The sequence below is a fragment of the Bos taurus genome, chromosome 10, assembly GCF_002263795.3.
Source record: "Bos taurus isolate L1 Dominette 01449 registration number 42190680 breed Hereford chromosome 10, ARS-UCD2.0, whole genome shotgun sequence".
Taxonomy (NCBI): domain Eukaryota; kingdom Metazoa; phylum Chordata; class Mammalia; order Artiodactyla; family Bovidae; genus Bos; species Bos taurus.
The window spans coordinates 48,141,138-48,169,101 of NC_037337.1; the positions used below are offsets into that span (position 1 = coordinate 48,141,138).

Consider the following 27,964-nt stretch of genomic DNA (forward strand, 5'->3'; position numbering starts at 1 on the left):
GTATTTTGTTGAAGCTTGGATATAAATGATGCTTCTTTGTATGTCAAGGACTCTGTAATAAGAAACTGTGTAATACAATGATACAATTCTTTTGATGTAATAACGAGTTAATTTAATACTTTTAGGCTGTCTCTATTTTGGGAGATGAAGTCTTTAGGTTTGAAATGACTCTTTATCCAGATGCCACAGAAGGAAAGGCCTATTCTGATATGTCTAAAGTAGATGGCAAACTTAGTCTCAAAGTGGGTTGTATTCAGATTGTGTATGTTCATAAATTCTTCATGTCTCTTTTGGTAAGTTTATTTTAAAAATATATTTATTTCTCATTGAAGCCTAAATATCTTTGTCTGTGTATCTGAATCTAGATAGTCAAAATCTTTACTAAATAGGGTTGTGTGATAAACTCCTAAATGCTAAATAGATTATTACAGTTATTATTGGTTTGAACCAACTATGAAGGATCATTCTTTAACATAGTTACATAGTTTGAAAATACTTTCTGATGTTTGTTATGGCTTTTCAGTTTTAGTTGTTTTGAGAGATACCCTTAAAATATGGTTAGCTAAAAGAATCCTTTAAGGAGACCATTAGGCATTGGAAGGGCTAATACTGGAACTTACAGCTTTGATTATAATTATAATAAAGAAAGCCATAAAATTCTTTTAATTATTTATTTCCATGTAAGTTTCATGGAGTAATGAGTTTAATTTGCCTATACCTTTCTTTTAGCAGGACTGTTAATCAAAGCTTTCAAATCACACATTTCTATGTAAACCATGATGTTTTATTTTTCTGAAAAGTAATTTATTTGGAGGGGGGTTAGTTAAATAAACAACTGAATAAGCCATCTGTGTTATTAATGGATGTGCATCAAGAATATCGCTTCTAGTTCTTTTCTCTTTTGGGAAAAGACTTTCTGTGTTTAGTTGAATTTGAGATGAATGGTATCTTACTCTAAATAAATAATTTTTGACTCTTGTTAGTGATAGCAAGATTGTAAAACTTAAGCACCTTTGCTCATGTTGAAGTACACTTAAGAAAAGAATCTTCAGAAATAAGCAGGCAAAACCTTAGTTTCTAAAACTAGACTTTATTACTATGACCTAGAGGTACAGATTCAAAGCTACTTTGGGAGCCGTAAAGCTTTCTCCTCCACCTCTTTATGTAAATTTGGGTTAAAATGGCCAACATTCATGAGTAAAAGGGAGGTTTTAAATGAGTGAAAGGGAGGTTTCATGTCCATGTATGGCAGAAACCACCACAATTGTGTAAAGTAATTAGCCTCCAATTTAAATAAATAAACTTAAAAAATATGAAACAAAGAAAAACATGTAAAGCATTTAGCAAGTCGTCAATAAACATTGTGATTTTCATACACACAAAAAAGAATTGCTACCAAAATTTGTCAATAAACAAATAATTCTGAAATACATAAAGTGAAGGGACTCTTGTTCATGTTAATATATCAGAGTGTATCTTTCTAAATTTTATTTCATGTACACAGTCATAAATAACATCTCTTTTATATCACCTCTTTTATTTAGCTTCACTTTTTAAAAGTTTTTCCTTTAAAAAATAAATCCCTGTTTTGGGGGGAACTCTAAATACCAGTATTTTCCCACAGAACTTCCTCAACAATTTTCAAACTGCCAAAGAAGCTTTGAGCTCAGCTACGGCCCAGGCTGCAGAAAGAGCTGCTTCCAGCATGAAAGACTTGGCCGAAAAGAGTTTCCGCCTTTTGATGGATATCAACTTGAAAGCACCAGTTATTATCATTCCTCAGTCTTCAGTATCACCTAATGCTATTATAGCAGATCTGGGTTTAATCACAGTTGAAAACCGGTTTAATGTAGTTTCTAGGGGACATCATTCTCTACCCCCCATCATTGATAAAATGGACATCCAACTCACTCAGCTAAAGCTGTCCAGGTATAAATATATAATCCAATTGCATACTGTTTAGTTGCTAAGTTGTGTCTGACTCTTTTTCCATCCTGTGGCTATAGCCCGCCAGGCTCCTCTCTCCATGGGATTTCCCAGGCAAGAATACTGGAGTGGGTTGCCATTTCTTTCTCCAGGGAATCTTCCCTACCCAGGAGTTACCTGCATCTCCTGCATTTTAGGTGGATTCTTTACCACTGAGCCACCAGGGAAGCCCCAACTATGTATTACTTACTAGAAATAGAATTTTTATAGAATCATTGCCAGGGTAAAACACTCTAGTGGTTCATGGTTCATATTCCTTATTTCTTCTAATCATGAAACTTTGACCATTGATTTTTGGTTAGTGGTTGATAGTGATGGACCTCATAGAATCTATACTTTGTCTTACTAAATTTATGATGTGTTTTTTTACTCTATAAAAATTTCCTATTATAAGATTATTGTTAATACTCAATTTAGATATTTATTTATTTGCTTTGCACAGAGCTATACATGGACAAAGCCTTCTTAAAAATATAATAAAATTTAAGATTTATTTCTCGTTTCCAAAGCATGTCACATCTAGGAATTCTCAGTAAGCTATCTAATGGATTATCAAATCAAAATGGGAAGGTGTTGGCTCTGTTGGATGACAAGAGCAAATTATTTGGTGGTTCAAATATGTGTTAGATGGCAGGCTAGAAATGACTATTACAATATGCTTGTTTAACTTCTAGGTTTGGTGAGCTTTTCCCTTTGAGTTTGGAGAAGTACTAATAGCATAAACCTAAGGGCCTAGTACAGCACCACTTTCTTTGTCCTTCAGAGATGTTTTAGGAGGATGTAACATTTGTTTGTATGACATTGGTTAGTAGCTATTATTAGTCTTTGGGAAAGATAGTAAATAGCGCAATAGTCATACTCATGCAGTTTGTTTCTTTGAAATCAGCATTGCATGGGCTTTGTTTTATGTAGCTCTGTTTTCTAAACTTACTCTGATTGATTTTTGAAAAGACGCATGTTCTAAAAGAATTCTGATAGCAGTCTTTAGTGTTTGGAAAAATGCTGTGTGGAAACTGGTACACATATGATGATAGTCTTCATTTTAAAATGTACATTTTAGAAATATAAAATAAATTTTTAATTATCTTTCAGAACAATTTTGCAGGCTGACTTACCACAACATGACATTGAAATTTTAAAACCAGTCAACATGCTTTTATACATACAGCGAAATTTAGCAGCATCATGGTATGTGCAAATTCCAGGAGTGGAGGTAAAAGGAAGACTAAAACCTATGCAGGTAAGTATATGTATAAAATAATTGCTCGCTAGCTAGTCTTTTGTCATTGATCACAGTGTAGTTCTAGTGTACATCGGAAAGTAATAAAACATTTAAAAGGGAATGCTTTGTTAACTGAAAATGAAGGTGTCGTAGTTTTTCACACTTTTCTTTATTTCTTATTAGTTGGATATTTGGTGAAGCCAGCAAGAACTCTGAGGTTGAAAGCTAGGGAGTCTACTGAGATTATTATTAGTAATTTTAGAAGATTCTGTTCAAGTTTTAAGACAAATAATAAAAGAAAAGTGATATTTTAAATTTTATGTAAAAAATTTTTTTGACCATGCTATATGGTGTGCGGGATCCTAGTTCCCCAGCCAAGGACTGCATCTGTGCCCCCTGCATTGGAAGGATAGAATCTTAAGTATAGACCCTCCAGGCAAGTCCCTGTAAAGTGATACTTAGATACCACATCCAAAGCACCTTAAATAGTGTTTTTAATGTATAGAAACACGCTTTTAATTAGAAGAGCATTTTCAGTAGGTGAATATGTTTCATTGGTAAGCATATAAGCAGCAGTATTTTTAGTATTGTAGTTAGCAGGTCGTAGGTAGGCTCACAGGAAGAGATGATACTGGTCAAAGATGGTCACCCTAGTGTAGGAACCTTGGGATTCTTGTGTGCCTGTGTGTGAAACTGCTGAAGCCAAGCAGTAGGGGATAGGGAAGGAGGGAGTGACTAAACAGAATGTGTGGAAGATGAGTGAAAATTCGGCAGTGTAATGGGTTTTGATATCTGTGACTATTTCAGAGTTAGTTCTAAGATATATCAAGAAGGGTCAAAGGAGCCGAGTTCTACTAGTGAGGATATTAAAATTGAGGCTTGTTATAGGAATGAGAGATCCCTGTCTGTGGTATGGATAAATATATAAAGAAGAGCATGTGTTTATTCAGAGTATTGACTTTTCTATTCTAGGATATAGTACTGTTCTCTTAAATTCTCCCTTGCTCAGATTAGATCACAGAACTAACATTGGATCCTTTTCAGATACTAGGAGGTGGTGAAGTTAGCTGTTCTTCGGGAGGCTATGCTATCTCAGTTGGTAGCACAAGTGGGAATGAATATAGAAAGAAGTTCTGGGAAGTTAAAGTGATGTCTATTTTCTAAGGACTGGGACTTGGAGCAAATAAGAAATCCCTGGTCATCATCTCATGCTAAAATATGTCCACACTTTCATTTAGGCTGGGAATCAGGTGTTGTCCTTGGGGATAGGGGCACAATTTGAGGGGCTCAGGGTACTGCAGGGTTCAGAAGAAAAGGTGCTGTGAATGCACCTGTTTGGATTTGGGTTGGAAGGAATGATGCTAAAGCTGAAGCTCCAGTACTTTGGCCACCTCATGCGAAGAGTTGACTCATGGAAAAGACTCTGATGCTGGGAGGGATTGGGGGCAGGAGGAGAAGGGGACCACAGAGGATGAGATGGCTGGATGGCATCACTGACTCGATGGACGTGAGTCTGAGTGACTCCAGGAGTTGTGATGGACAGGGAGGCCTGGTGTGCTGTGATTCATGGGGTCGCAAAGAGTCGGACACGACTGAATGACTGAACTGAACTCAACTGAACTTCAAAAAGACCTTTTGGATCACTATTACTAGGTGTAGGTTATTACTGTTATTTAGTTGCTAAGTCGTGTTTGACTCCTGCAACCCTATGGATTGTAGCCCACCTGGCTCCTCTGTCCATGGGATTTCCCAGGCAAGAATACTGGATTGGGTTGCCATTTCCTTCTCCAGGGGATCTTCCTGACCCAGGGATCGAACCTGAATCTCCTGTATTGGCAGGCAAATTCTTTATCTCTGAGCCACTAGGGATGCCTCAGTATGTGTAGGGGAAATGCACAAACGATGGAAGGATGAAAAGGTTTAATGGGTCTTAGCAGCCAGTAGCATCTTTCTTTATTCTAGCAGCTTCATGTTGTTCTGCAGCCACTGATGAGGAAGATATTATTTCTCATGAGTTAAGGAGGCTAAGAAACTTAGCCAACAGCACAGCTTGAGAGTGGTATAGTTGACACATATCTACTTGACTCAAAATCTCTTGCCTTTTTTTTTTCTTTTCGTCACATATCCCCTTTTTATAAAGGTTGGAGATTAGCAAGATGCTCATCTTGGCCTGTGTTTTGGCTTTTAACAGTTCTGTGCAGATGGATTTATTACTGTTCTAGGAGGCATCATCTTGATAGGTTAAATGATTTAAGTATATGCAGACACGCATGTACTGAGAATAAGACTACATTGCAGGAGCGCATCTTTTTCCTTCTTGATGGAGACTGGAAACTGAACAGCATTCTTCCTATTTTGAGTTTAGGGGAGAGCAGACAATGTGGAGGAGGATGCCGGTACTGGATGAGAAGAGAGAGAAGCAGAATGGAGATGAGCTAGGAAGAGGGGAGAGGAACACAGGTCCAGACAGAATGAGTTACAGTAACAGTAACAGTTAAGGCAGCAGGAGGGGCGTACCGGAAGCAGGGGCTTGGATATGAGTGGAGGCAAAAATCTGTCTACACACAGGAGTAATGTCTAATACTATACAAGATAAAATACTTTTCATCCTGCTATTTATGGTCTCAACTCGCTTATTTTTTTTAGTTAGATGAACAGTTTATTTGACAGACCATAAGTTAAGACATAGATATTTTGCATCATTTATTGTTTTGTATTAACAGTAACCTATTGTGGTTTCTAGGTTGCTCTCAGTAGAGATGACTTAACAGTTTTAATGAAAATTTTGCTAGAGAATCTTGGAGAAGCTTCTTCACAGCCAAGCCCTACACAGTCTACCCAGGAGGCTGTGAGAGTCAGACAAGACGTTTCCAGTAGACCTGAGCACTTCATAGGTATAAATTGATGGAGATTTTTGCTTTGATTGTTGAAAAGAATTAGATGTTAATGTCATATTTACATTTAGTGGGTTTTTTAATTGTCCAGTGTAATGTGGTGTGAACTGATCCAATGCTGTATTATTTACTGTGGAAGATCAGAAGGGGCTGAGACTGCCTTGAAGTTCCCAGGGGAAAGAACTGGGCTCATTGCTCTAAAGGGAGGGCCCACCTCTTGTTGCCTGCATGATGCATGCTTGCCCTTTATTTGTGAAAGTTGAATTTGCCCAATTCAAGGGGCATTGAGGTAGTATTATTACGAACAAAGCTAGTGGAGGTAATGGAATTCCATTTGAGCTATTTCAAATCCTAAAAATGATGCTGTGAAAGTGCTGCACTCAATATGTCAGCAAATTTGGAAAACTCAGTAGTGGCCACAGGACTGGAAAAGGTCAGCTTTCATTCCAATCCCAAAGAATGGCAATGCCAAAGAATGCTCAAACTACCACACAGTTACACTCATCTTACAGGCTAGTAAAGTAATGCTCAAAATTTTCCAAGCCAGTCTTCAGCAATACGTGAACCACGAACTCCCAGATGTTCAAGCTGATTTTAGAAAAGGCAGAGGAACCAGAGATCAAATTGCCAACATCCACTGGGTCATCGAAAAAGCAAGAGAGTTCCAGAAAAACATCTATTTCTGCTTTATTGACTATGCCAAAGCCTTTGACTGTGTGGATCACGATAAACTGTGGAAAATTCTGAAAGAGATAGAAATACCAGACCACCTGACCTGCCTCTTGAGAAACCTGTATGCAGGTCAGGAAACAACAGTTAGAACTGGACATGGAACAACAGACTGGTTCCAAGTAGGAAAAGGAGTACGTCAAGGCTGTATATTGTCACCCTGCTTATTTAACTTATATGCAGAGTACATCATGAGAAATGCTGTGCTGGAAGAAGCACAGGCTGGAATCAAGATTGCTGGGAGAAATATCAATAACCTCAGATATGCAGATGACACCACCCTTAGGGCAGAAACTGAAGAACTAAAGAGCCTCTTGATGAAAGTGAAAGAGGAGAGTGGAAAAGTTGGCTTAAAGCTCAACATTCAGAAAACGAAGATCATGGCATCCGGTCCCATCACTTCATGGCAAATAGATGGGGAAACAGTGGCTGACTTTAATTTTTTGGGCTCCAGAATCACTGCAGATGGTGATTGCAGCCAGGAAATTAAAAAACGCTTACTCCTTGAAAGGAAAATTATGACCAACCTAGATAGCATGTTAAAAAGCAGAGACATTACTTTATCAACAAAGATATTGTCCATCTAGTCAAGGCTATAGTTTTTCCAGTGATCATGTATGGATGTGAGAGTTGGGCTATAAAGAAAGCTGAGTGCAGAAGAATTGATGCTTTTGAACCGTGGTGTTGGAGAAGACACTTGAAAGTCCCTTGGACTGCAAGGAGATCCAACCAGTCCATCCTAAAGGAAATCAGTCCTGGGTGTTCATTGGAAGGACTGATGTTGAAGCGGAAACTCCAGTACTTTGGCCATGCTGGGAAAGATTGAGGGCAGGGCACGACAGAGGATGAGATAGTTGGATGGCATCATGGACTCGATGGAGATGGGTTTGGGTGGACTCTGGGAGTTGGTGATGGACGGGGAGGCCTGGTGTGCTGCGGTTCATCAGGTCACAAAGAGTCGGACACAACTGAGTGACTGCACTGAACTGCACTGAACTGAAGTAGTATACTTTGAGAGAAAAAGCAAAGTAGGGATGCAGTAACAGCTTTGCTTATCTGTCTTCACTGGGGAGTGATACAGTCAGATACAGAAGGGAATTTTCCAGATTATTAAAATTGTTATCTTTCAAAGGCACTGAACCTTTTAAATTCAGCTATTTTTAAAAGACAATCTTTCTAACATACAAGGTTCCTTTCTGCTGTCTTGGCCAAGTATATAGAATAGTTTTATAATTTCACTGTTTTTCATCACTTAAAATTGTTATGTGAATATCATGTTTTGTTTTAGACTGTGAATAAGTTAGTATTTTCATGGCTAAAGTGAGATGGAGTGTTCCTTGTCCATTTAATAAATGACCCCAGACTGTTGTGCTTTTATCACATTTAAGTCATTGACTGTTAGTTATGGCAGCAGTCAGTCAAGCTGCCAGTAACTATACTAAGCCAGCAGTGCTTCTCCTATAGTTAGGTCTGGTGTGTTTTGAAGTCATAAAACAAATGCCTGGAGCAGTGAGCAAAATAAGGTTTTTGGTTGAGGATAGTTATGAGCACTATATGAATTTAGTGAGGCCTCCCTGCATCTCTCCCCAGGCTGAGTTCATGCTGCCGTGCGGACAAGTGATAGATACGTAGGCTGTTGCTGTAGTCAGACAGGAATAGTGTACTGTATGGACGAATAAACTGCAGCAGGCAAGCTTTATGTGGTTAACAATCTCACTATATTCACCTGTGGTCAGTCTGTGTCCCTGGTTCAAGCTGTATAGTTAATGTGGCACTTGGGAAAACAAAACAAGTTCTGATGGAAAAACTACGTGGGAATGTAGCTTATTTTTGGGAAAGGTAAAGGGAAAAAGCCTGGCGTTTTCCAACTTGGAGAAGCCTTAATGTAGTTAAAGCTATGCTGTGCTTGCTCTTGCAGTAACATGTAAGAATAGACTTTCCTATAAATGACCAAAATAATAGAATCCATCTCCAAAAGAGACTGCAGAATCACTTTGTAAGCAGGATTGAAAGCATTATGTATTCTTTGTCTAAAAAGTTTCTGTCTAAAGATGAGGGATAAGACTGCATTACTTCTTGAAGTCTCTTTCACCTCAGAATTCCAGAGACTCCCTGTGCCACATTATATTTGAGGTCTCTTCAACTCTGCTTTTGAGTTATCAAAGGTAACTCTGCTTTTATCTATCAAAGGTAATGGATTGGATGTCATAGGTAATTAAAGATAGTGAGACATGAACTACACTAGCAGAGGATCTTTTACTGACTAGCTGTCTGCTCTTGGACAAATTATTTTACTTTTCTCTGCCTCCAATTTCATAATCTCTTGAGAATAGCCTGTAACCAGTTAAGTGAAATGCTTTAATAATTATAAACTACAATTAAGTAGACTTGCGTTTGTAGGGCTTTTTAAAAAAAGTTGTCTTAATAGTCTTTGCCAGGCCGTCTTTTTATTTTTAATATAGATAGTCTGTGTACATTTTGCCCAGTACTAAATATTTATGAAATATATTGCTATTTTTGTTCATTGTTTCATCATGATTTAAATAATTCTTGAAAGTATCATATAAATTTAGAATCATACATTATTATCCTAGCTTTATGTATACAAAATATGTATAAAGTCATATACATACTTAAAAGCTTACTAATTTTCATATTTATGTTTGAACCATTAGAACAAGAAGATGTGACAGACCCCAAGCTTGCTTTGGACCAGAGTGTCACTCTCCAGTTTGATTTTCACTTTGAATCTCTTTCTATTGTACTGTATAACAATGATACCAGCCAGGTATGTAGTTAATGTCTATATCTAGGAGAAAGTCCTTAGCTCTTGATATTCAGTTTTAGAATATTGTCATTTTTTTGATGTGATTCTTCTTCTCAAGGTTGATCTCTGTTAAATTCTATTTGGCCTACAGAGTATGCATTGGTCTTGCTCTCTGTTTGCACTTTGTTAGTGTTTTTAATCTTTCTAGGCTTAGGAAAACTTTTTACTTTTTTCCAAGTAATATCAGTGCTAAAATATTTAGACCTAGCTCTAGGAGAAATATTTTATATGTGGATAATTAGCTATATGTACAGTTTTACTACAGAGCTATATATACATGCATATTTAACTATTTAAGGAAAATAATTTAGTGGCTTTGGAACCTTAGAGGGTTATTTTAAAATTTATGATTATCTATGATATATAAGCATTAATTATGTTTTCCTTGAATAAACTTTTTATTTATTAGATGATATGTTAAGGATACTGATGAGTGAATTGAAGAACCAAGGTCTAGTGTCATTATGATTTGAACCACATAATATGTCATTGATTTTTTTTAGGAAGCTTTTTTATATAGTGTCTTCTAATAAATGTTTTTTATTATATCAGTTGATTAGTATCATCATAATACTCATGCATATAATATAATAATACCCATAATAAGCACTTATTGTAAGTATTATATCTATTGTTTATGTCCATGTATATGTTTTGTTATGTTTCATATTATAAGAGTTATACAGTATTCATATATTATTACCGTTGGACCTTGAGCCAGGTATCTGTCATTTGTGCAGTTCAGTTCAGTTCAGTTCAGTCGCTGAGTCGTGTCCGATTCTTTGCGACCCCATGAATCGCAGCACGCCAGGCCTCCCTGTCCATCACCACCAACTCTCAGAGTTCACTCAGACTCACGTCCATCGAGTCAGTGATGCCATCCAGACATCTCATCCTCTATCGTCCCCTTCTCCTCCTGCCCCCAATCCCTCCCAGCATCAGAGTCTTTTCCAATGAGTCAACTCTTCTCATGAGGTGGCCAAAGTACTGGAGTTTCAGCTTCAGGACCATTCCCTCCAAAGAAATCCCAGGCTGATCTCCTTCAGAATGGACTGGTTGGATCTCCTTGCAGTCCAAGGGACTCTCAAGAGTCTTTTCCAACACCACAGCTCAAAAGCATCAATTCTTCGGCACTCAGCCTTCTTCACAGTCCAACTCTCACATCTATACATGACCACAGGAAAAACCATAGCCTTGACTAGACGGACCTTTGTTGGCAAAGTAATGTCTCTGCTTTTCAATATGCTATCTAGGTTGGACATAACTTTCCTTCCAAGGAGTAAGTGTCTTTTAATTTCATGGCTGCAGTCACCATCTGCAGTGATTTTGGAGCCCAAAAAAATAAAGTCTGACACTGTTTCCACTGTTTCCCCATCTATTTCCCATGAAGTGATGGGACCGGATGCCATGATCTTCGTTTTCTGAATGTTGAGCTTTAAGCCAACTTTTTCACTCTCCACTTTCACTTTCATCAAGAGGCTCTTTAGTTCCCCTTCACTTTCTGCCATAAGGGTGGTGTCATCTGCATATCTGAGGTGATTGATATTTCTCCCGGCAATCTTGATTCCAGCTTGTGCTTCTTCCAGTCCAGCGTTTCTCATGATGTACTCTGCATATAAGTTAAATAAGCAGGGTGATAATATACAGCCTTGATGTACTCCTTTTCCTATTTGGAACCAGTCTGTTGTTCCATGTCCTTTACCGTGTTGTATTCATTTCTGCTATATAGCATAGTGATTCAGTTATACATATATATATATATATTCATTTTTTACATTCTTTTCCTTTATGGTGTATTATAAGATATTGAATATGGTTCCCTGTGATAGACAGTAGGACCTTGTTGTTTATCCATCCTATGTATAACAGTTTGCATCTACTCCTCCCATACTCCCCATCCTTGGCAGCTACAAGTCTGCTCTCTATGTCTGTGAGTCTGTTTTTGTTTTGTAGATACGTTCATTTGTGTCACATTTTAAGATTCCACATATAAGTGATATTATACGGTATTTGTCTTTCTGACTTACTTCACTTAGTATGATAACCTCTAGTTCCATCCATGTTGCTGCAGATGGCATTGTTTCATCCTTTTTGTGGCTGAATCATATTCCGTTGTATTTATGTACCATGTCTTCTTTATCCATTCAATGGTTGTTTCCTTATCTTGGCTATTGTGAATAGTGCTATATGAATATAGGGGTGCTTGTATCTTTTCAAATGTATTTCTGTCTGGCTATATGGGCATGTGATTGCTAGATCATGTGGTAACTCTATTTTTAAATTTCTAAGGAACTTCCACACTATTTTCCATAGTGGTTGCGCCAGTTTATATTCCCACAAACAGTGCAGAAGGGTTTCCTTTTCTCCGTACCCTCTCCAGCAGTTTGTTATTTGTAGACATTTTAATGATGGCCATTCTGACTGGTATGAGGTGACAGCCTTAATTTCTAATGTTTAACGTTAATGTTAATAAAAGGTCAGAAAATGATGTAATGCAAAATGAACAGTTAAATATATTCTTCATTTCGATTAAGGTACTATTATTCTACTGGCTGCCCAGCCTTACAATCCTGTTGTTTTCTTTTACTTCCTTCTTTGTTGACATTCTTTATTCATTTGGACACCAAGTACTGTCAGTTTCAGTGAATTTCTGTTCTTTCCTGGAAGTTCTCACTGCTGCATCATTTGACGCTTCTTAGCTCACACAGTACTGCAGTGGCTTCCTTGTTTGTTGTCATTCAACTTACACATTGGCACAAGTTCAGGTTCCTCAATGTCATGTAGCCATTTACAGATTCCCATTTTATTTTTTTTTTATTTTTAAATTTTATTTTATTTTTAAACTTTAAGATTCCCATTTTACTTAGAAAACAGTCAGTGTTACATTATGTGAATTTTAACTTATTAAAAAAGAACATTCAGTTCAGTTCAGTTCAGTCACTCAGTCCTGTCCGACTCTTTGCGACCCCATGAACCGCAACACGCCAGGCCTCCCTGTCCATCACCAACTCCCGGAGTCCACCCAAACCCATCTCCATTGAGTTGGTGATGCCATCCAACCATCTCATCCTCTGTCGTCCCCTTCTCCTCCTGCCCTCAATCTTTCCCAGCATCAGGGTCTTTTCAAATGAGTCATCTCTTCACATCAGGTGGCCAAAAGTATTGGTTTCAGCTTCAACATCAGTCCTTCCAATGAATACCCAGGACTGACTTCCTTTAGGATGGACTGGTTGGATCTTCTTGCAGCCCAAGGGACTCTCAAGAGTCTTCTCCAACACCACAGTTCAAAAGCATCAATTCTGCACGTAGCTTTCTTTATAGTCCAACTCTCACATCCATACATGATCACTGGAAAAACCATTGCCTTGACTAGACAGACCTTTGTTGACAAAGTAATGTCTCTGCTTTTTAACATGCTGTCTAGGTTGGTCATAACTTTCCTTCCAAGGAGTAAGCGTCTTTTAATTTCATGGCTGCGATCACCATCTGCAGTGATTTTGGAGCCCCAAAAAATAAATCCAGCCACTGTTTCCACTGTTTCCCCATTGTTTGCCATGAAATGATGGGACCAGATGCCATGATCTTTGCTTTCTGAATGTTGAGCTTTAAGCCTACTTTTCCACTCTCCTCTTTCACTTTCATCAAGAGGCTCTTTAGTTCTTCACTTTCTGCCATAAGGGTGGTGTCTTCTGCATATCTGAGGTTATTGATATTTCTCCGGGCAATCTTGATTCCAGCTTGTGCTTCCTCCAGGCCAGCGTTTCTCATGGTATACTCTGCGTATAAATAAGCAGGGTGACAATATATAGCATTGATGTACTCAGTGCCTCCAAATCGTCTACATCAGTAACCATACCAGAAACCCTATTATATTGTGATTAGTAGATGTGTCATTGGTTATTTCTATTAAAAGTTACAAATCACAAGTTTGTGAATTATCTGTATTTTTGTAAATTAAAGACATTGCAAGTTTCCAATAATAATTTCGTTCTGTCCCATTTACATGCATTGTACTCTTTTGAGTAAGAGAAGATAGACAGTTACAACCATGGTGCCAAGAATTGCCCATCAGCAGCACCTTTATATCAATACACTCACTGGTCTGTAGTGAGCAATTACTGCTAAACTGAAAATCCTACTTCCCCAAAGATTTTCTCTCTCTGTGGTTTATTTATTTATTTATTTTTTTGCTTGGTTGGTTAGGTTTTGTTCTTTTAGTGTCTCATCATACCTATAGAAATTTGAGCTATGTGTTATGGTGTGGAATACATATTGAGTCGTTTTTCCTTAAAGTTTAAATCTTGAGGGTTTGAGACCACAGTTAGGCCTCCACATTTCTTTCTAGACTCTTTTCCCTACTTTTCTTTTATTGAAATATTCAAGCCTAAGATGCCAGCCTGTACCTTGTGCCCCCAGAGCATCTTGAATTGTTTGCTCATGTTCTTTCTCCATCTGGAATGCCTTCTACCCCTCTTAGCTTGATTCCAATCACTCTCTGAAGTTCAGTTAGTTCTCACATTCTTCATGAATTTTTCCCAGCCCACAATTATCTCTTTGACCCTATGAGCTTTTGCTGTTTTTATTCTTTACCTAATCTCTTAATATTCTTTGTGGAATATAGGAAGATGTAAGTATGAGTAGATAAGTGACAATGTATCATTTTTTATTTATTTACAAATTATAGCATCTCCTTGTGATGTTCTTTGTAATAAATTTCCATTTTTTTTTTTCAATTAGAGTATAAGCTTACTAAGATCGTGTACCATGCTTTATCCTTTCTCATAAAGCCTTTAGTTCCTATCACAGAGTGATTTACAGAAGAGCCCATTAAATATTTATAAGTTAGAGTGATTGATTGACAGTTTCCCGATTTTCTTTTTGCATTGAACTGTAAATCAGAAAATTTTATGTATTAACCCTTGTTGAATATGAGCACACACACTTAGGTATGTATTTGCATGTGCATATACAGTCACAAACATGCATATTTTTCTTTGTTCCAGTTTTAATACCCATACTTTAAAAATTTGCTTTTAATCTCTGAGTTAAGAAATATATTTAAAACTAATTACATACACCTGAAGATAATTGATTCTTTTGCTTGAAAAATGTACCCCAGGAATCCAAACTTGCATTTCATAATGATAGTTTCCGGCTCGGTGAACTCAGGCTACATCTTATGGCCTCTTCAGGGAAGATGTTTAAGGATGGCTCAATGAATGTCAGTATTAAACTTAAGACCTGCACTCTTGATGATCTCAGAGAAGGAATTGAGAGAGCAACATCAAGGTTTGTCATTTCTCAATTTGCTGCACATATAAAAGGTTGATGCGCTTGGCATTGTTACCAGGCATTGATTGCTTGGCTTCAGATTGTCAGAAGGGATCTTTTGATCATCATTTTTGGGATTCTGTTCCTTGGGATTATCCACGTAGGTCTTTGGTCATATTTCAGTTTGAAGTGCTTCAAGAAATAGTGCTAATTTCAGGTTCAGTTGCTTTTATGTTTGAATTAAAGGGAAGTTTAATAATATTGTCTTAAAAGTGGGAACTAAGAAAATGTAAGAATTTTAATAGTGAAATTCATGTGTGTGGTTCATTAGTGGTACATTTTTGTAAATTGTTTTCAGTAGGCAGAATCTTTTTTCAAAAAAGCCTTCAATTTATGGATCTTTTGTCTTATTTATTTTGTATATATATTTTAAAACAGTTCTGTAAAATTTCTTTAAAAGTTTTAGTAGATCAACTATACTTAAATTTAAAGAAAAGACTCTACAGGATTAAAAAAAGTTTTAGCAGAAATGGAATCCCTAATTTTCACATTTATCAACTCATTTTTGAAAGAGTAATTCATATCACCCTATTGCAAAGTGAGAGACACGCAACTTTAGTGGCCTAATAATATTTTTATTCCTTTCACAAATAATGAGATACATAATATTTTTGTTCTTGATTATTTTTGGAGAAAAACTGTTCTGCTGCTTGAGCCCTTTGTCTTTCTAAGAGATGAATAAATGAGGGAAGAGTGCTTTCATGCATCCAGCTTTTCTAGTTTGCAAACTTTGTGTCTTGGCAAGGGTGCCTAGCCTAGCAGTCTAGGCGAGGGTGATAAAGACCATGCTTCTGTTTCATAGCCTGCTTTTTGCAGCATGCTTGAGGCTGTGTGGAAACTGTCATTGCAGACCCTTGATGAACACTGCCAGATTTGAATTACATGGACTAACTTGGGAGTCAGTTGTATCGAATGATCTTTGGAGATAATTCCTTCAAGGAGGTTTTATTTTATAAAATAAAGAGGTTGTCTTTTAAATTTTGTGGGGCTACAATAATGTGTTTTGCCAAACTTCCTTTCAGTGGTCATTGATTTGTTTTTCTAGTATTGCGTTATAATTATAAAATGCTCTTATGATTACTTATTACCATGAACCTTGGCTGTGGAGGTTAGGAGACCCTGTCTTGGTTGCTGATTAGCTAATTAGATTGCAGTTAACACTGATCTGTTTTCTATACAGGTTGGAAACTGAAAGGTGAAAGAAAAGCTATTACAAGACACTTAGAAAATTTTTCATCTTTTTAAGTGTTTTAGCAGGAATAAAATATTGAATGTACATAAATTTTTTTCAGAATGATTGATAAGAAGAATGGTCAAGAGAACAACAGTTCTATGATTGACATAAGTTACCAACAAGGCAAAAATGAAAGTCATATTGATGCTGTTCTTGACAAGCTGTATGTATGTGCCAGTGTGGAATTTCTGATGACTGTGGCCGATTTCTTTATCAAGGCTGTACCTCAGAGTCCAGAAAATATGACTAAAGAATCACAGATTCCACTGAAACAAACTGCCTTAGCAAAAATCAAGATGGAGAAAGGTTAGCAGAATTTATTTGTCACAGATGATAACTTGTCTTATATTATACCAGAATTGCAAACAGGAAAAAAGAGAAATGGAGCATTTAAGAATGTAAAATTACTCTTTCAAATTTAAATATATTCAGAAGAAAAACCTTAGTAAGTGTCAATTTTTGAGAGAGAGGTAGACCCCTAGAGAAGGAAATGGTAACCCACTCCAGTATTTTGCCTGGGAAATTGTATGGACAGAGAAGCCTGGTGGGCTACTCTGTCAAAGAGAGTCAAACACAACTTAGCGACTAAACAACAGGAATAGAAATGTGTATTGGATCAGGGGCCAAGAAGCCTCTGCTCTGGTTCCAGCTCTGCCATTAACATTTCTTTTCTCTGTTAAATTGTAATTGTCTAAGGTCATGCATTTTTCTCTCTAATGTGCAATTGAGCAGTATTGGAAAACTGCTGTTCACTGGCAAGGTCAGAATTTTATTTTTCCATTTACCTTTCTTAAACAGTAGGCATATGATATCTCTGTATTCATATATACATGTAATGTATTTATACTATAGATTGTATGACACTGACTATATACGTTAGGGTAAAATCAAAATAAATAAGTAAAGTGGTCTGTGTGCTTTTAGCAGGTCTCTTGTCTTCTTCCTGATGTTCCCCTCACCTGTTTTCCCTTCCCTGCTCTTGCAGCATAGTACACACTCCGATGTATATACATGCATTGCATATACGCATTAATTCTGACAAAAAGAACTTCAAAACAAGATTATTTCTGTTAGGCCAAAGTCTTATAACAGGGATCAAGATTGCATTATCCCACATAATCAGCATTAGTTAATAATTATTTATGGTTAGTCCTAACCAATCAGTTATTTATATTGTTACTTTCACCATATCCCTAACAGCAGGATATTAGAAGCAGTGTAGAAACTTACAGATAACATATACACAAGTGACAAGATTAACTTTACTAGAACTTTTATGGTTCCCATTTATGTTTCTTCAGATGACTCTCTAAGACCAAATATGATTTTAAATGCCAAGATCACGGATCCAGAAGTGGTTTTTGTTGCCAACCTGACAAAGGCTGATGCTCCTGCTCTAACAGCTTCATTCCAGTGTGACTTCTTTCTATCAACATCCAAACTTGAACAGATAATGACAGCTTCTCTGGGAGATCTTAAAGTGCTTGCTTGCCCTTTTCTCAGAGAAAAGAGAGGAAAAAATATTACCACAGTAAGAATGACTTTATATCCTAAGCTTGAATTGAAGGATGGCAGAAATGGTTGATTCATAGAATCCTAAAATATGAGGGCTCTATATTTACTCCAGCTTGAGATGATACAGATAAAGATGTTGAATTCCAAAGATGTTAAATGATTTACCCATGTTTGTAGTGACAGAACTATAGACTATTTCCAGACTTATTTTCATTATACCATCTTTTGCTGAACAGTATTTGAATTTTAGTACATACAAATCAATATTCTGTTTCAACTGTTGCTTTTTTTCACCACTATATATCCAATGAATGACTGAGTGGATGAATGAACCAAACATTCAGTGGAGTCACATGCCCAAAAGAGATTGTTTTTCTTTATTACAAATTAACTTCAATGGTGCTTTCACATTACTGTCAAAAAATGTGATTTTGGTTAAATGAATTAACTATCACACCATTTGGTTTTTAATATTAAATTGATTATTTTATGTTAAAGAGCATCATTATATAATGTGACTTATTTGCAGTGTTATTTTAAGTTTACAAAAAAATGGATGGATAAAGTGACTTGTGTAAAGAAATACAGTGCTGAGCTTAATCTGTACGTTATCATGAAACATTCTTAAGTGGGATCGTCTTGACATGTCACAGAAAGTTTATATTAATCATTTCTATTTAAAGCTCATCCTAATTTTTTAAAAATGAAAGCTGTTTAGTATTAATTCCCTCATTCAGTTCAGATGCATTTTATTTGTTTCTTTAATGATATTTAACAATATAGGCCTCATAGTTTTAATAAATCATTGAATTTGAAGATTTGCAATCTGTTCTAATAAGGACTTACAGGAAATTCAAGACTGACCTGTTGTTAATCATTGGGAAACTGTTCATTTACCTACCTTACCAAATAGTCTTTTTTTAATAAAAATGTTAACAGAACTATTTATTTAGAATAACAATTTCTAGTAATTTTGTGATCATAAAAATTATAATGAAATACCTTTTTCATTTACCTCTTTGCAAATGTAAGACCTTGCTTAGCTCATTTTTATAAATATCTTTAAAGTATATTTTACACAGGACATCATTTAAAAGATATTTTGGGCTTCCCTGGTGGCTCATATGGTAAAGAATCTGCCTGCAATGCAGGACATCTGGGTTCGATTCCTGGGTTGGGAAGATCCCCTGGAGAAGGGAACAGCTGTCTACTCCAGTATTCTAGCCTGGAGAATGCCATAGACAGAGGAGCCTGGTGGCTACAGTCCATGGGGTTGCAGAGAGTTAGACACAACTGAATGAGTTTCATTTAAAAGATATTTTAGACTTCTGCTAGTAAATGTGCATTACTACCTAAGAATTTGGCATAAAGGAATTCGTCACAACTGCTGAAAGTCCTTTACTGTGATCGTAGACTTGCCATAGTTTGGAACAGCCCTCATGAGAGGTTTTCAGATAATTTAATTTGCTTTTCCTTTTAGTAATAGGCGATAGTTAAAGATCTCAAATTAAGTAAGACATGTCCTTAAGTAAATTTCACTTATCTGTTTGTAGGTCTTACAGCCCTGTTCTCTATTTATGAAAAAATATACACAGACATCAGGAAAAGAAAATATAGATATTAAAGTTGAAGAATTTATAATTAAGGTTAGTGCCTATCATATTATTTGGGTGAAAATCAATTTTTCTTTTTCTTATCTTTTGATTTGTCTCATGTTTAGAGCATTATGCTAGTCACATATTTAGTAATCAGTAAATACCCCTAATCCGTTTTTCTTTAATGCAAATGTTTGTTTCTGTTTTCTTTGAAAGACTGCAGTTGACCCTTGAGCAATGTGGGGATTAGGAGTGCTTAACTTTATAGTCAAAGACCCTGATATTGGAAAGATTGAAGGTGGGAGGAGAAGGGGACGACAGAGGATGAGATGGTTGGATGGCATCACCGACTCGATGGACATGAATTTGAGTAAACTCCCAGAGCTGGTGATGGACAGTGAGGCTTGGCGTGCTGCGGTCCACGGGATCGCAAACAGTCAGATATGACTGAGCGACTGAACTGAACTGAACTTTATAGTCAGGCCTCAGTACATGCAGTTCCTCAGATTTTCCATGTCTGAGGTTCTAAATCTGTAGATGCAAATAGTGTAGTCCATAGTATTTGCTATTGAAAATTGGCATATTTAAGTGGACCCTCATGGTTCAGATTCATGTTGTTCAGGGTGAGCTATACTTTTAAATGTATACAGATGGTCAGGATAATTTTTATCTAGTATATTTGCTTGTGTGTTGGAGATTGGGTTTAGGTGGGAAGAACAGAGATGAAGGGGAAAGAGAAGGAAAGGATGGAAAAATGAAGTTGCTGTTATTTTATTTACAGTGTTATTTTTAGGCTTTTATTTGGGGTGCTGTTTGGTTGAATTTAATATTTATGTAATTAAATGTTTTATATGTCTTATAAAATATTTTAATGACATGTATGCTAGAAATAAAGTATTAGAATTTTTTTATCTCTTACATTTGAAGTATTGAAAAAGCAATCTGTTCTCCAATGCCTTTCACATTCTCTAAGTATGACCTCTTGGTCAATTACAAATGAAAAGTACAGAATACTTTATAAAATCTGTTTCTCTCTCTGTTCAAGGGACACAAAATTGAGGTGGTTAATAGCAATTCTGATAGTAGCTTTATTATTTAGGTAAATAGTGAATAGTGAATAAACCAAGGTTCAAAATAATGTCATTTGAATTACCATGTAAATAACAATTCAGTTTTCTCTCAGTGTAGTTGGTCTTGGGTGGTATTTTGTTGAGACTACACTACTAAATGGGGAGAAAACTTGAATTTGTATGCACTTTGTCTGAGACACTGGGTTAAGATGCTGAGGGACTGTTTTTCCATGTATATCACTTTACTTATATATATATATATGTATATAGGTCCAGGTTTGAAAAATCCTTTAAGGTCTTGAAGGGGTGATCCCATATGTCTGGGGAGAATGGTGTAGTGGAGTTGGGACTAAGAGGACTAGTTATAGGTTACATTAACAAGGCAAGGCAAAAAAGGATTTGGTTGACAGATAAGTTTGGGAAGCACTACATACTGGATCCTTCTTTTGGTGATGTAATCATATTTCTTTAGCATATTAAATAAGTAAGGATTGTAAGAAGTGAACATTGAAACGATCCACTTAACTTATTGCTCAAACTTTGGAAAGTCATGGGTAACTAATTGATGAGGCGTCAGGTCACAAAGAGGTTTGTGTCCTTAAAGAGAGATCTAATCTTATCCTGAAAGCGAGGGGGAGTTGTTGAAGATTTTATTAAGCATAGGAATGACATGTTCAGATTTGGGTTTTAGAAAAATCATGTGGAGGGTGGGCTGAGATGGTGTTCACCAGGCATGGAAGACATCATCATGGAAGATGTAAGAACTAAGGCACAGTGATTCGAATGAAGAGGTGAGCAAAGAAACTGTCCAAAGATGGTAGGAGGTGGACTCTTCATGTCTTCTTGTGAAAGGGGTTCCATGGTGAGTCTCAGGTTTCCTGTTTCAGTGAGACCAGTGAAAACCATGTGTGTATATCTTGGTGAGGATCACGCAGTTGGTTTAGTTAATGCAGCTGGTTGAAAAATTCAGTTACCCTTCTGCATTTTTCTCTTCACATAATACTATTTGCCTCTGAATTAATTGATTTAACTTTAGGTTTTGACAGTTGACATGCATGTTAGTTACTTAATTCTAGAACAAGTTGAGCAGAAATCACTGGTTTGAGGTCAGTTAACTGGACGTGTGATTTTGTGTGTGCTCTCTTTTGTATTCCTTAGTTATACAGTTGATATATTCAAATTTTAATTAGTTACTTAAATTTTTTTTTGTATTATGTATTCATTCTTCTCATCTGGGAAAGAATTTACTCTGAATTTTTTTCTGCTTTTTTTTTTTTTAAAGATTTCACCCATAATTCTTAATACCGTGATGACAATAATGGCTGCTATGTCCCCAAAGACAAAAGAAGATGAATCCAAAGATACATCTAAGGAAATGGAAAATCTCTGGGGCATCAAGTCTATTAGTGATTGCAACTCTTGGTTTCTTGGTGTTGACATGGGCACAGAATTAACAGAAAGTTTCAGAGACGTTGAAAATCAGTCGATAGAGGAAAATTGTGCTGTTGTTGTCGAGTCAGTTCAAGTTACCTTAGAATGTGGCCTTGGGCATCGAACTGTACCTTTATTATTGGCAGAGTCTAAGTTTTCAGGAAATATTAAAAATTGGACTTCCCTAATGGCTGCTTCTGCTGACATGACATTAGAGGTATGACCACATTAATTATTACCTTCCTGCAGAGGCAACTTCTTAAAAGTACAACTGATGAATTAAGAAGAGAGCTTTTTGTGTGTGCATGATCATAGCAAGTATACATATGAATAGATAATACAGTCTAATATTTAATTTGTTGATGTATAATACTGTTTATTTGGCCATCATTTTTAAAGGGTTCTTTTGCTAAATAATTTGTTTGTGAAGCCAAGAGAGTAGAATAAAATGCACCCTTTTTTATGTATATTCTTTTTGTCTTTAGGTATGTTTTTAAAATGGTTATTGACATATTACATTACTTAGTATTTTTATACTGATTATGGAAATATGTAGTTAAAGTTTAAAGATTCTCATTATAATTCTGTGCCTTTCCAGGTTCATTATTACAATGAGACCCATGCTGTTTGGGAGCCACTGATTGAGAGAGTGGAGGAGAAAAGACCGTGGAATTTAAGCCTTGCTGTAAGGAAATCATAAAATACCATTGTGCACATTAATTTATATATATTCTTTTAAAAGGTTCAGAGATTCTTAAGATGTAGTCCAGGATCCTTGAGACCCTTTTAGAGGATACTGGGATCAAAATTCTTTTCATAATAACATCCAGTCATTGTATATCATTTTCATTCTCATTCTCTCATAAGCAAACAGTGGAATTTCCCAAAGAACATGTAATTTTGCAACAGATTGTATACAGAATTAGAAATGAGAGACCACCTGTCTTCTATTTTTTTTTAACTTTTTATTTTGTATTGGGGTATAGCCAATTAACAATGTTGTGATAATTTCAGGTGAATAGCAAAGGGACTCAGCCATACGCATGCATGTATTCATTCTCCCTCAAACTCCCCTCCCATCCAAGCTGCCACATAACATTGAGTACAGTTCCATGTGGTAGGTACAGTAGGTCCTTGTTGATTATCCATTTTGACTATCCACCTGTCTTCTCCTAAGGTTTGCACTAAAGAGATTTGTAAATGCCCTTCTCACTATGTATTTTTAACAGTTATTTTTCATTAAAATATTATTAACATGTAATTGTTAGTTTTAAATGAATATTTAAAAATTTCTCAGCTTTTAGTTTTTTTAGAATCAATTGACATGAGTGTGAGCAAACTCCAGGAGATAGTGAAGGGCAGGGAAGACTGGTGTACTACAGCCCATGGGGTCACAAAGAGTCAGACATGACTGAGTGACTGAGTAGCAACAACAGCTTTAGTTTCTCATAGAGTACATACCGATAGATAATAACCCACATAAATGAATCTCTTTAGGATCCTCAATCATTTTAAGACACTGAAAGACTCAAGAACTGCTCTTCTGGCTCATGAATTCTTTATGTTACCTCTTTATGGTACTTCTTGAAAACCCTTCAGAGTCCTAGATACTGAAGCTCGTCTTTCTAGATTAACAGGAACATACTTTTATACCCTTCACAAATGATCCCATCACATCTCTCTGGGGCAGCCTGACTCAAGTGTGAGGCATTGAAATTGGTTCAGCAATTTCTTATTTTAAAGATGAGCAGTCACTTAACCTATGTCCCGATTTCCTCTCAGTAAAGTAGAAATAATACTTCTGACCTAGCCTTCTTTGGTGTAGGTGGGCTAACGAAGAAAGTTTGATAGGATATTTGAAATGCCTTTAGAATAAAAGCTATGATGGAGTCTGATGACTGATTGGAAGCTTATTGTATTACTTATTTATAGGTATTACTGGTAAAAAGTAGAAAAAATTCCAGGTGTTACTTCCAGTGCCGATAAGTTTAGATTTCAGTGTCCTCTTAGAGTGTTCAGTAGCATAAAATGAGCAATTAGTCAGATGACTCTAGGTAAATAGCTTTCTGTAGAGAATAGACTGGAGACAACTATCATAACTTCCTTGGAGTGCTTCCATGGCGCAGTTGTAAACATTTCCCTACGTGTGGATTACACACTGAAAGAAAGAATGTTGATCTGTGCTAAGTCAAGGTGAAGCACTGAATATGTTTGAGAATTTTGAGGAGCCTTGATATTAAGTGACAAAGTTAGAAGAATTTAACTCTATCAAGAGTATTTTAATTTTATTATTCATTGGCTGATAAATTTGTTATGTATTTACCCTCATAGGTAAAGAAGAATCCAGTCCAAGATAAAACTTTGATGCCAGGAGATGATTTTATTGCAGTTCCTGAGCCACAGACAGAAATTGATATTTCTTCAGGAGATACAATGAATATAACAATATCCAAAAGCTGTCTTAATGTTTTCAACAATTTAGCAAAAGTATGTTTAATTCTTGGTTGCAGTATGTCAAATGGAATTTAAATTGAAACATGCGTGTTATTTTTGTGTGTCATCCGCATTAGTTTCTAAAAAACATGTAGCCATAATTTAGTTTTTTAAAAAAACTTGCAGTTTGCAAATATTTAACTGTGATGTTGTGTTCCTTTTCAGGGTTTTTCAGAGGGCACTGCTTCTACTTTTGACTACTCTTTAAAAGACAGGGCTCCTTTTACAGTAACGAATTCTGTAGGTGTTCCCATTAAGGTGCAGCCCAATCATAATCTCAGAGTGATGGGCTGCCCTGAGAAAAGTGATGTGTGTGATGTTGATGCTGGTCAGATTCTGGAATTGGAATACGCCACTATGGAACCTTCACGTCAAGGGAAACTGTCTATACTCAGCCGTCAAGAGAGCTCCCTCTTCTCTTTGACCTTTGGTATGCTGTATTATTTTATTTTTAAGGGAATCTTTAGAAGTACTGATATCAGCTTATTTTTGGTAAAATATGGAAAAATATTTTGCTGCAGATTTCGAAAGGCTTGAAACAGTTGACAAACTTTTGTTTTCTTTCTCTAAACTTGAGAAAATTAAACTTGATTAATTTAAAAATTACCTTAAAGAGCTAAATTGTCTCTATACGCTTAAATAGTGCAGTATGCCATATGCTTCAGAAAGGACGGGAGTTCACTGAGGAGTGAAAGTAACTACATTCAGATGTCTCAGAATGTTGACAGTAATTATCACCATTTCAGAAAACAAGATGATTTTTATTGTTTTATAGAGTTGGGAAAGTAAGGAACGAACTGGGTCTTGTTTGTTTTAATACATACAAAACCTCCACCTCAAGAGAAATCGTTTTGGGTCAGAAAATGTTATAACAATAAATAGTTTCCTTTCTTTGTTAGCTCCTGTGTCTTAGACAAGAATTTTGTGTAGTCATCATTTCTAGTCATGAGGAAGGATACGCTTGTTGTTATTTTGCGGTGCTGCTGTTGATTCTGTCTTATAAAAGTTTGCGTAAATTAGTATTTGGAACGCTCTGCCTTAGCACCTCATGGATATACAGAAGTAACCAAAGTCCCAATTGCCAGACCTGGACGGCGGCTGCATAACGTATGGAATCCTAATACCAGTCATTTTGACTCACTCGTGGTACAAATTGACGCAACTGAAGGGAATAAAGTAATTACTGTTCGTTCTCCTCTCCAGGTAATGCATTAAGTGAATTGTATTCCTTTTAGTATATCAAGAAATACTAAACCACTTGGCTGACCATGGGAATATAATAAAACTTCATTTTATTATAGATCATTACTGATTTTCAGAAATAAATAATAGTTTAAATTGGCTGCTGTTTCCTGTCCAACTTACTTTTGTAACATTCTTCATTTTAAATATCTCATAAAATGCTCTTGTTAGTTTAAAGTCGATTATTGTTGTCTCCTGGGTTTGAAATTAATGAAACGTTTTATCTGTTCCTTGGAAGATTCAAAACTGAGGAGTATGGTAGTAATAGCTGGTGGTCAAATAAGATTACATCCCGTTCTCTTTGTATTGCAGTTTTCAAGTATGTGTGAAGGAATATTGGAATGATCTCCCCCCAAAAAATAATTTAGCATGTTAACCTGTATAAATATTTTTTTCACTTTTAAGACTATTAATTTTTCTTTTTCTGTGTGTTATAACAGATTTCAGCATATGATCAGCAAAAGAACATTTCTTCTTACCTAGAAAATTAGGTGAAAATGAAAGGATTTCAAGTTCTGGTCCTTGTTGTCTCTCAGTTTGCTATTAGGTCCTACCTATATTACATTATGGAGAAGGCAGGGGCACCCCACTCCAATACTCTTGCCTGAAAAATCCCATGGATGGAGGAGCCTAGTAGGCTGCAGTCCACGGGGTCGCTAAGTTGGACACGACTAAGCGACTTCACTTTCACTTCTCACTTTCATGCATTGGAGAAGGAAATGACAACCCACTCCAGTGTTCTTGCCTGGAGAATCCCAGGGACGGGGGAGCCTGGTGGGCTGCCATCTATGGGGTTGCACAGAGTCAGACATGACTGAAGTGACTTAGCAGCAGCAGCATATTACACTGAAGTTAAGGAAGAACTATACCATGTTTATTTACCTCATTTTTCCTTTGCTATCCTTTTGTGTTTAGTCATATAGTACTTTGAGAAAAGGTTATAATGAAGAAAATATTATGGCTGAAGTCTTCAAAGATTAATACATATTTGAAAGATTATAAGGTATACTAAAATTCAGCATGTAATACGTGAACATGTGAATATCGTAATAATTCTTAGCTTCCATTTAACAGCAAGTTTCAGATATATAGCACTTAAATAAATAAAAGTTTTCAATTACCATAAAAATATCTTCCAATTTTGGGCTTGCAGTTTTTTAGATCTAAATGTAATTGTGTGCGGCTCACAGTTTTCTTTTTGAATGTCTACATCTTTTTAAACAACTTGTATGTTTTTTGTCCAACAGATTAAAAACCATTTTTCTATTGCTTTCATCATCTATAAATATGTTAAGAATGTGAAGCTGTTGGAGCGCATTGGAATAGCCAGACCTGAAGAGGAGTTCCATGTTCCTTTAGATTCATATAGGTAGATACTTCCTTGAATATATTAAACTATGAAAGATTCATTATGTATATTTTTAATTCTGTGAATTAGCAACTATATTCTGGGAAAAAAATAAAACATCTGTATTCTACAATAACAATAATTCTTACTATCTAAAGATCTATAAAATCCAATTTTAAGACATATGGAGAAATATATTTAATTATTATTGAATTTGCCAAATGAAACTTTTTCATTTGTGTATTTGATGTTTCAGAATTTTATAAGACTTATTAGATTGTCTTTGTATTTGATATTAACTTTTTTTTTAGTTGTCATTTTTTACAGAGTAGTTTTTCTCAGAAGGTGCCTCCATGAGTCAGCTGTGTGACTTTGGGCAAGTTTCTTAACTTTTCTTAGCTTTGTTTTTCTTATCTATAGAAATAGGGATAAGAGTATTTGTCTTGTAGAGTCATCAAGAAGAGTTAGTTGAATTCTTTTTCTTAAGTTCTCAATAAAAAATTTTTTCCCTCTCTGTTTTTTCCTTTAGATGTCAGTTGTTCATTCAGCCAGCTGGTATCTTAGAGAATCAGTACAAAGAATCCACCACTTATATTTCCTGGAAGGAAGAGCTTCATCGGAGCAAAGAAGTCAGATGCATGCTGCAGTGTCCATCAACAGAAATGAACTTCTTACCTCTCATAGTCAACACAGTTGCTGTGCCTGATGAATTGAGCTATATAAGTGCACAGGGGAAAGACTGGGATCCCGCTTACATCATTCACCTTTACCCTACTGTCACCTTGCGAAATTTTCTCCCATATTCTCTAAGATACTTACTTGAGGTATGTCTTTTGCATTTTTTAAAAATTCTATTTGCTTTACAATATTGTATTGGTTTCTGCCATACATCAACATGCATCAGCCACAAGTATACATATATGCCCCCTGTTTTGCATTTTGTTTGACTTTTATTATTGCATGGAGTGAATTCTTTTTTTTTTTTAATGGTATTTTTGTTGAGTATTTATGTGATTTATGTGATTATGTATTTATGTGATTACATCA

General features: G+C 36.0%; 1 protein-coding gene across 2 annotated transcripts in view; it reads left to right on the forward strand.

Annotated features, from left to right (window-relative positions):
- The window catches only part of VPS13C (vacuolar protein sorting 13 homolog C), a 181,339-nt gene that overhangs the window by 106,143 nt on the left and 47,232 nt on the right, over window positions 1-27,964 (forward strand). For both annotated transcript variants that reach the window (XM_003586568.6, XM_002690847.6), the window contains exons 43-58: window positions 126-293; window positions 1,625-1,929; window positions 3,079-3,226; window positions 5,952-6,102; window positions 9,507-9,619; window positions 14,778-14,947; window positions 16,282-16,529; window positions 17,525-17,754; window positions 19,292-19,384; window positions 21,686-22,051; window positions 22,433-22,519; window positions 24,166-24,321; window positions 24,493-24,757; window positions 25,370-25,530; window positions 26,817-26,938; window positions 27,447-27,741. In XM_003586568.6, coding sequence (XP_003586616.2) covers window positions 126-293; window positions 1,625-1,929; window positions 3,079-3,226; window positions 5,952-6,102; window positions 9,507-9,619; window positions 14,778-14,947; window positions 16,282-16,529; window positions 17,525-17,754; window positions 19,292-19,384; window positions 21,686-22,051; window positions 22,433-22,519; window positions 24,166-24,321; window positions 24,493-24,757; window positions 25,370-25,530; window positions 26,817-26,938; window positions 27,447-27,741 — 3,078 coding nt within the window. The remainder of the gene's footprint in view (window positions 1-125; window positions 294-1,624; window positions 1,930-3,078; window positions 3,227-5,951; window positions 6,103-9,506; window positions 9,620-14,777; window positions 14,948-16,281; window positions 16,530-17,524; window positions 17,755-19,291; window positions 19,385-21,685; window positions 22,052-22,432; window positions 22,520-24,165; window positions 24,322-24,492; window positions 24,758-25,369; window positions 25,531-26,816; window positions 26,939-27,446; window positions 27,742-27,964) is intronic.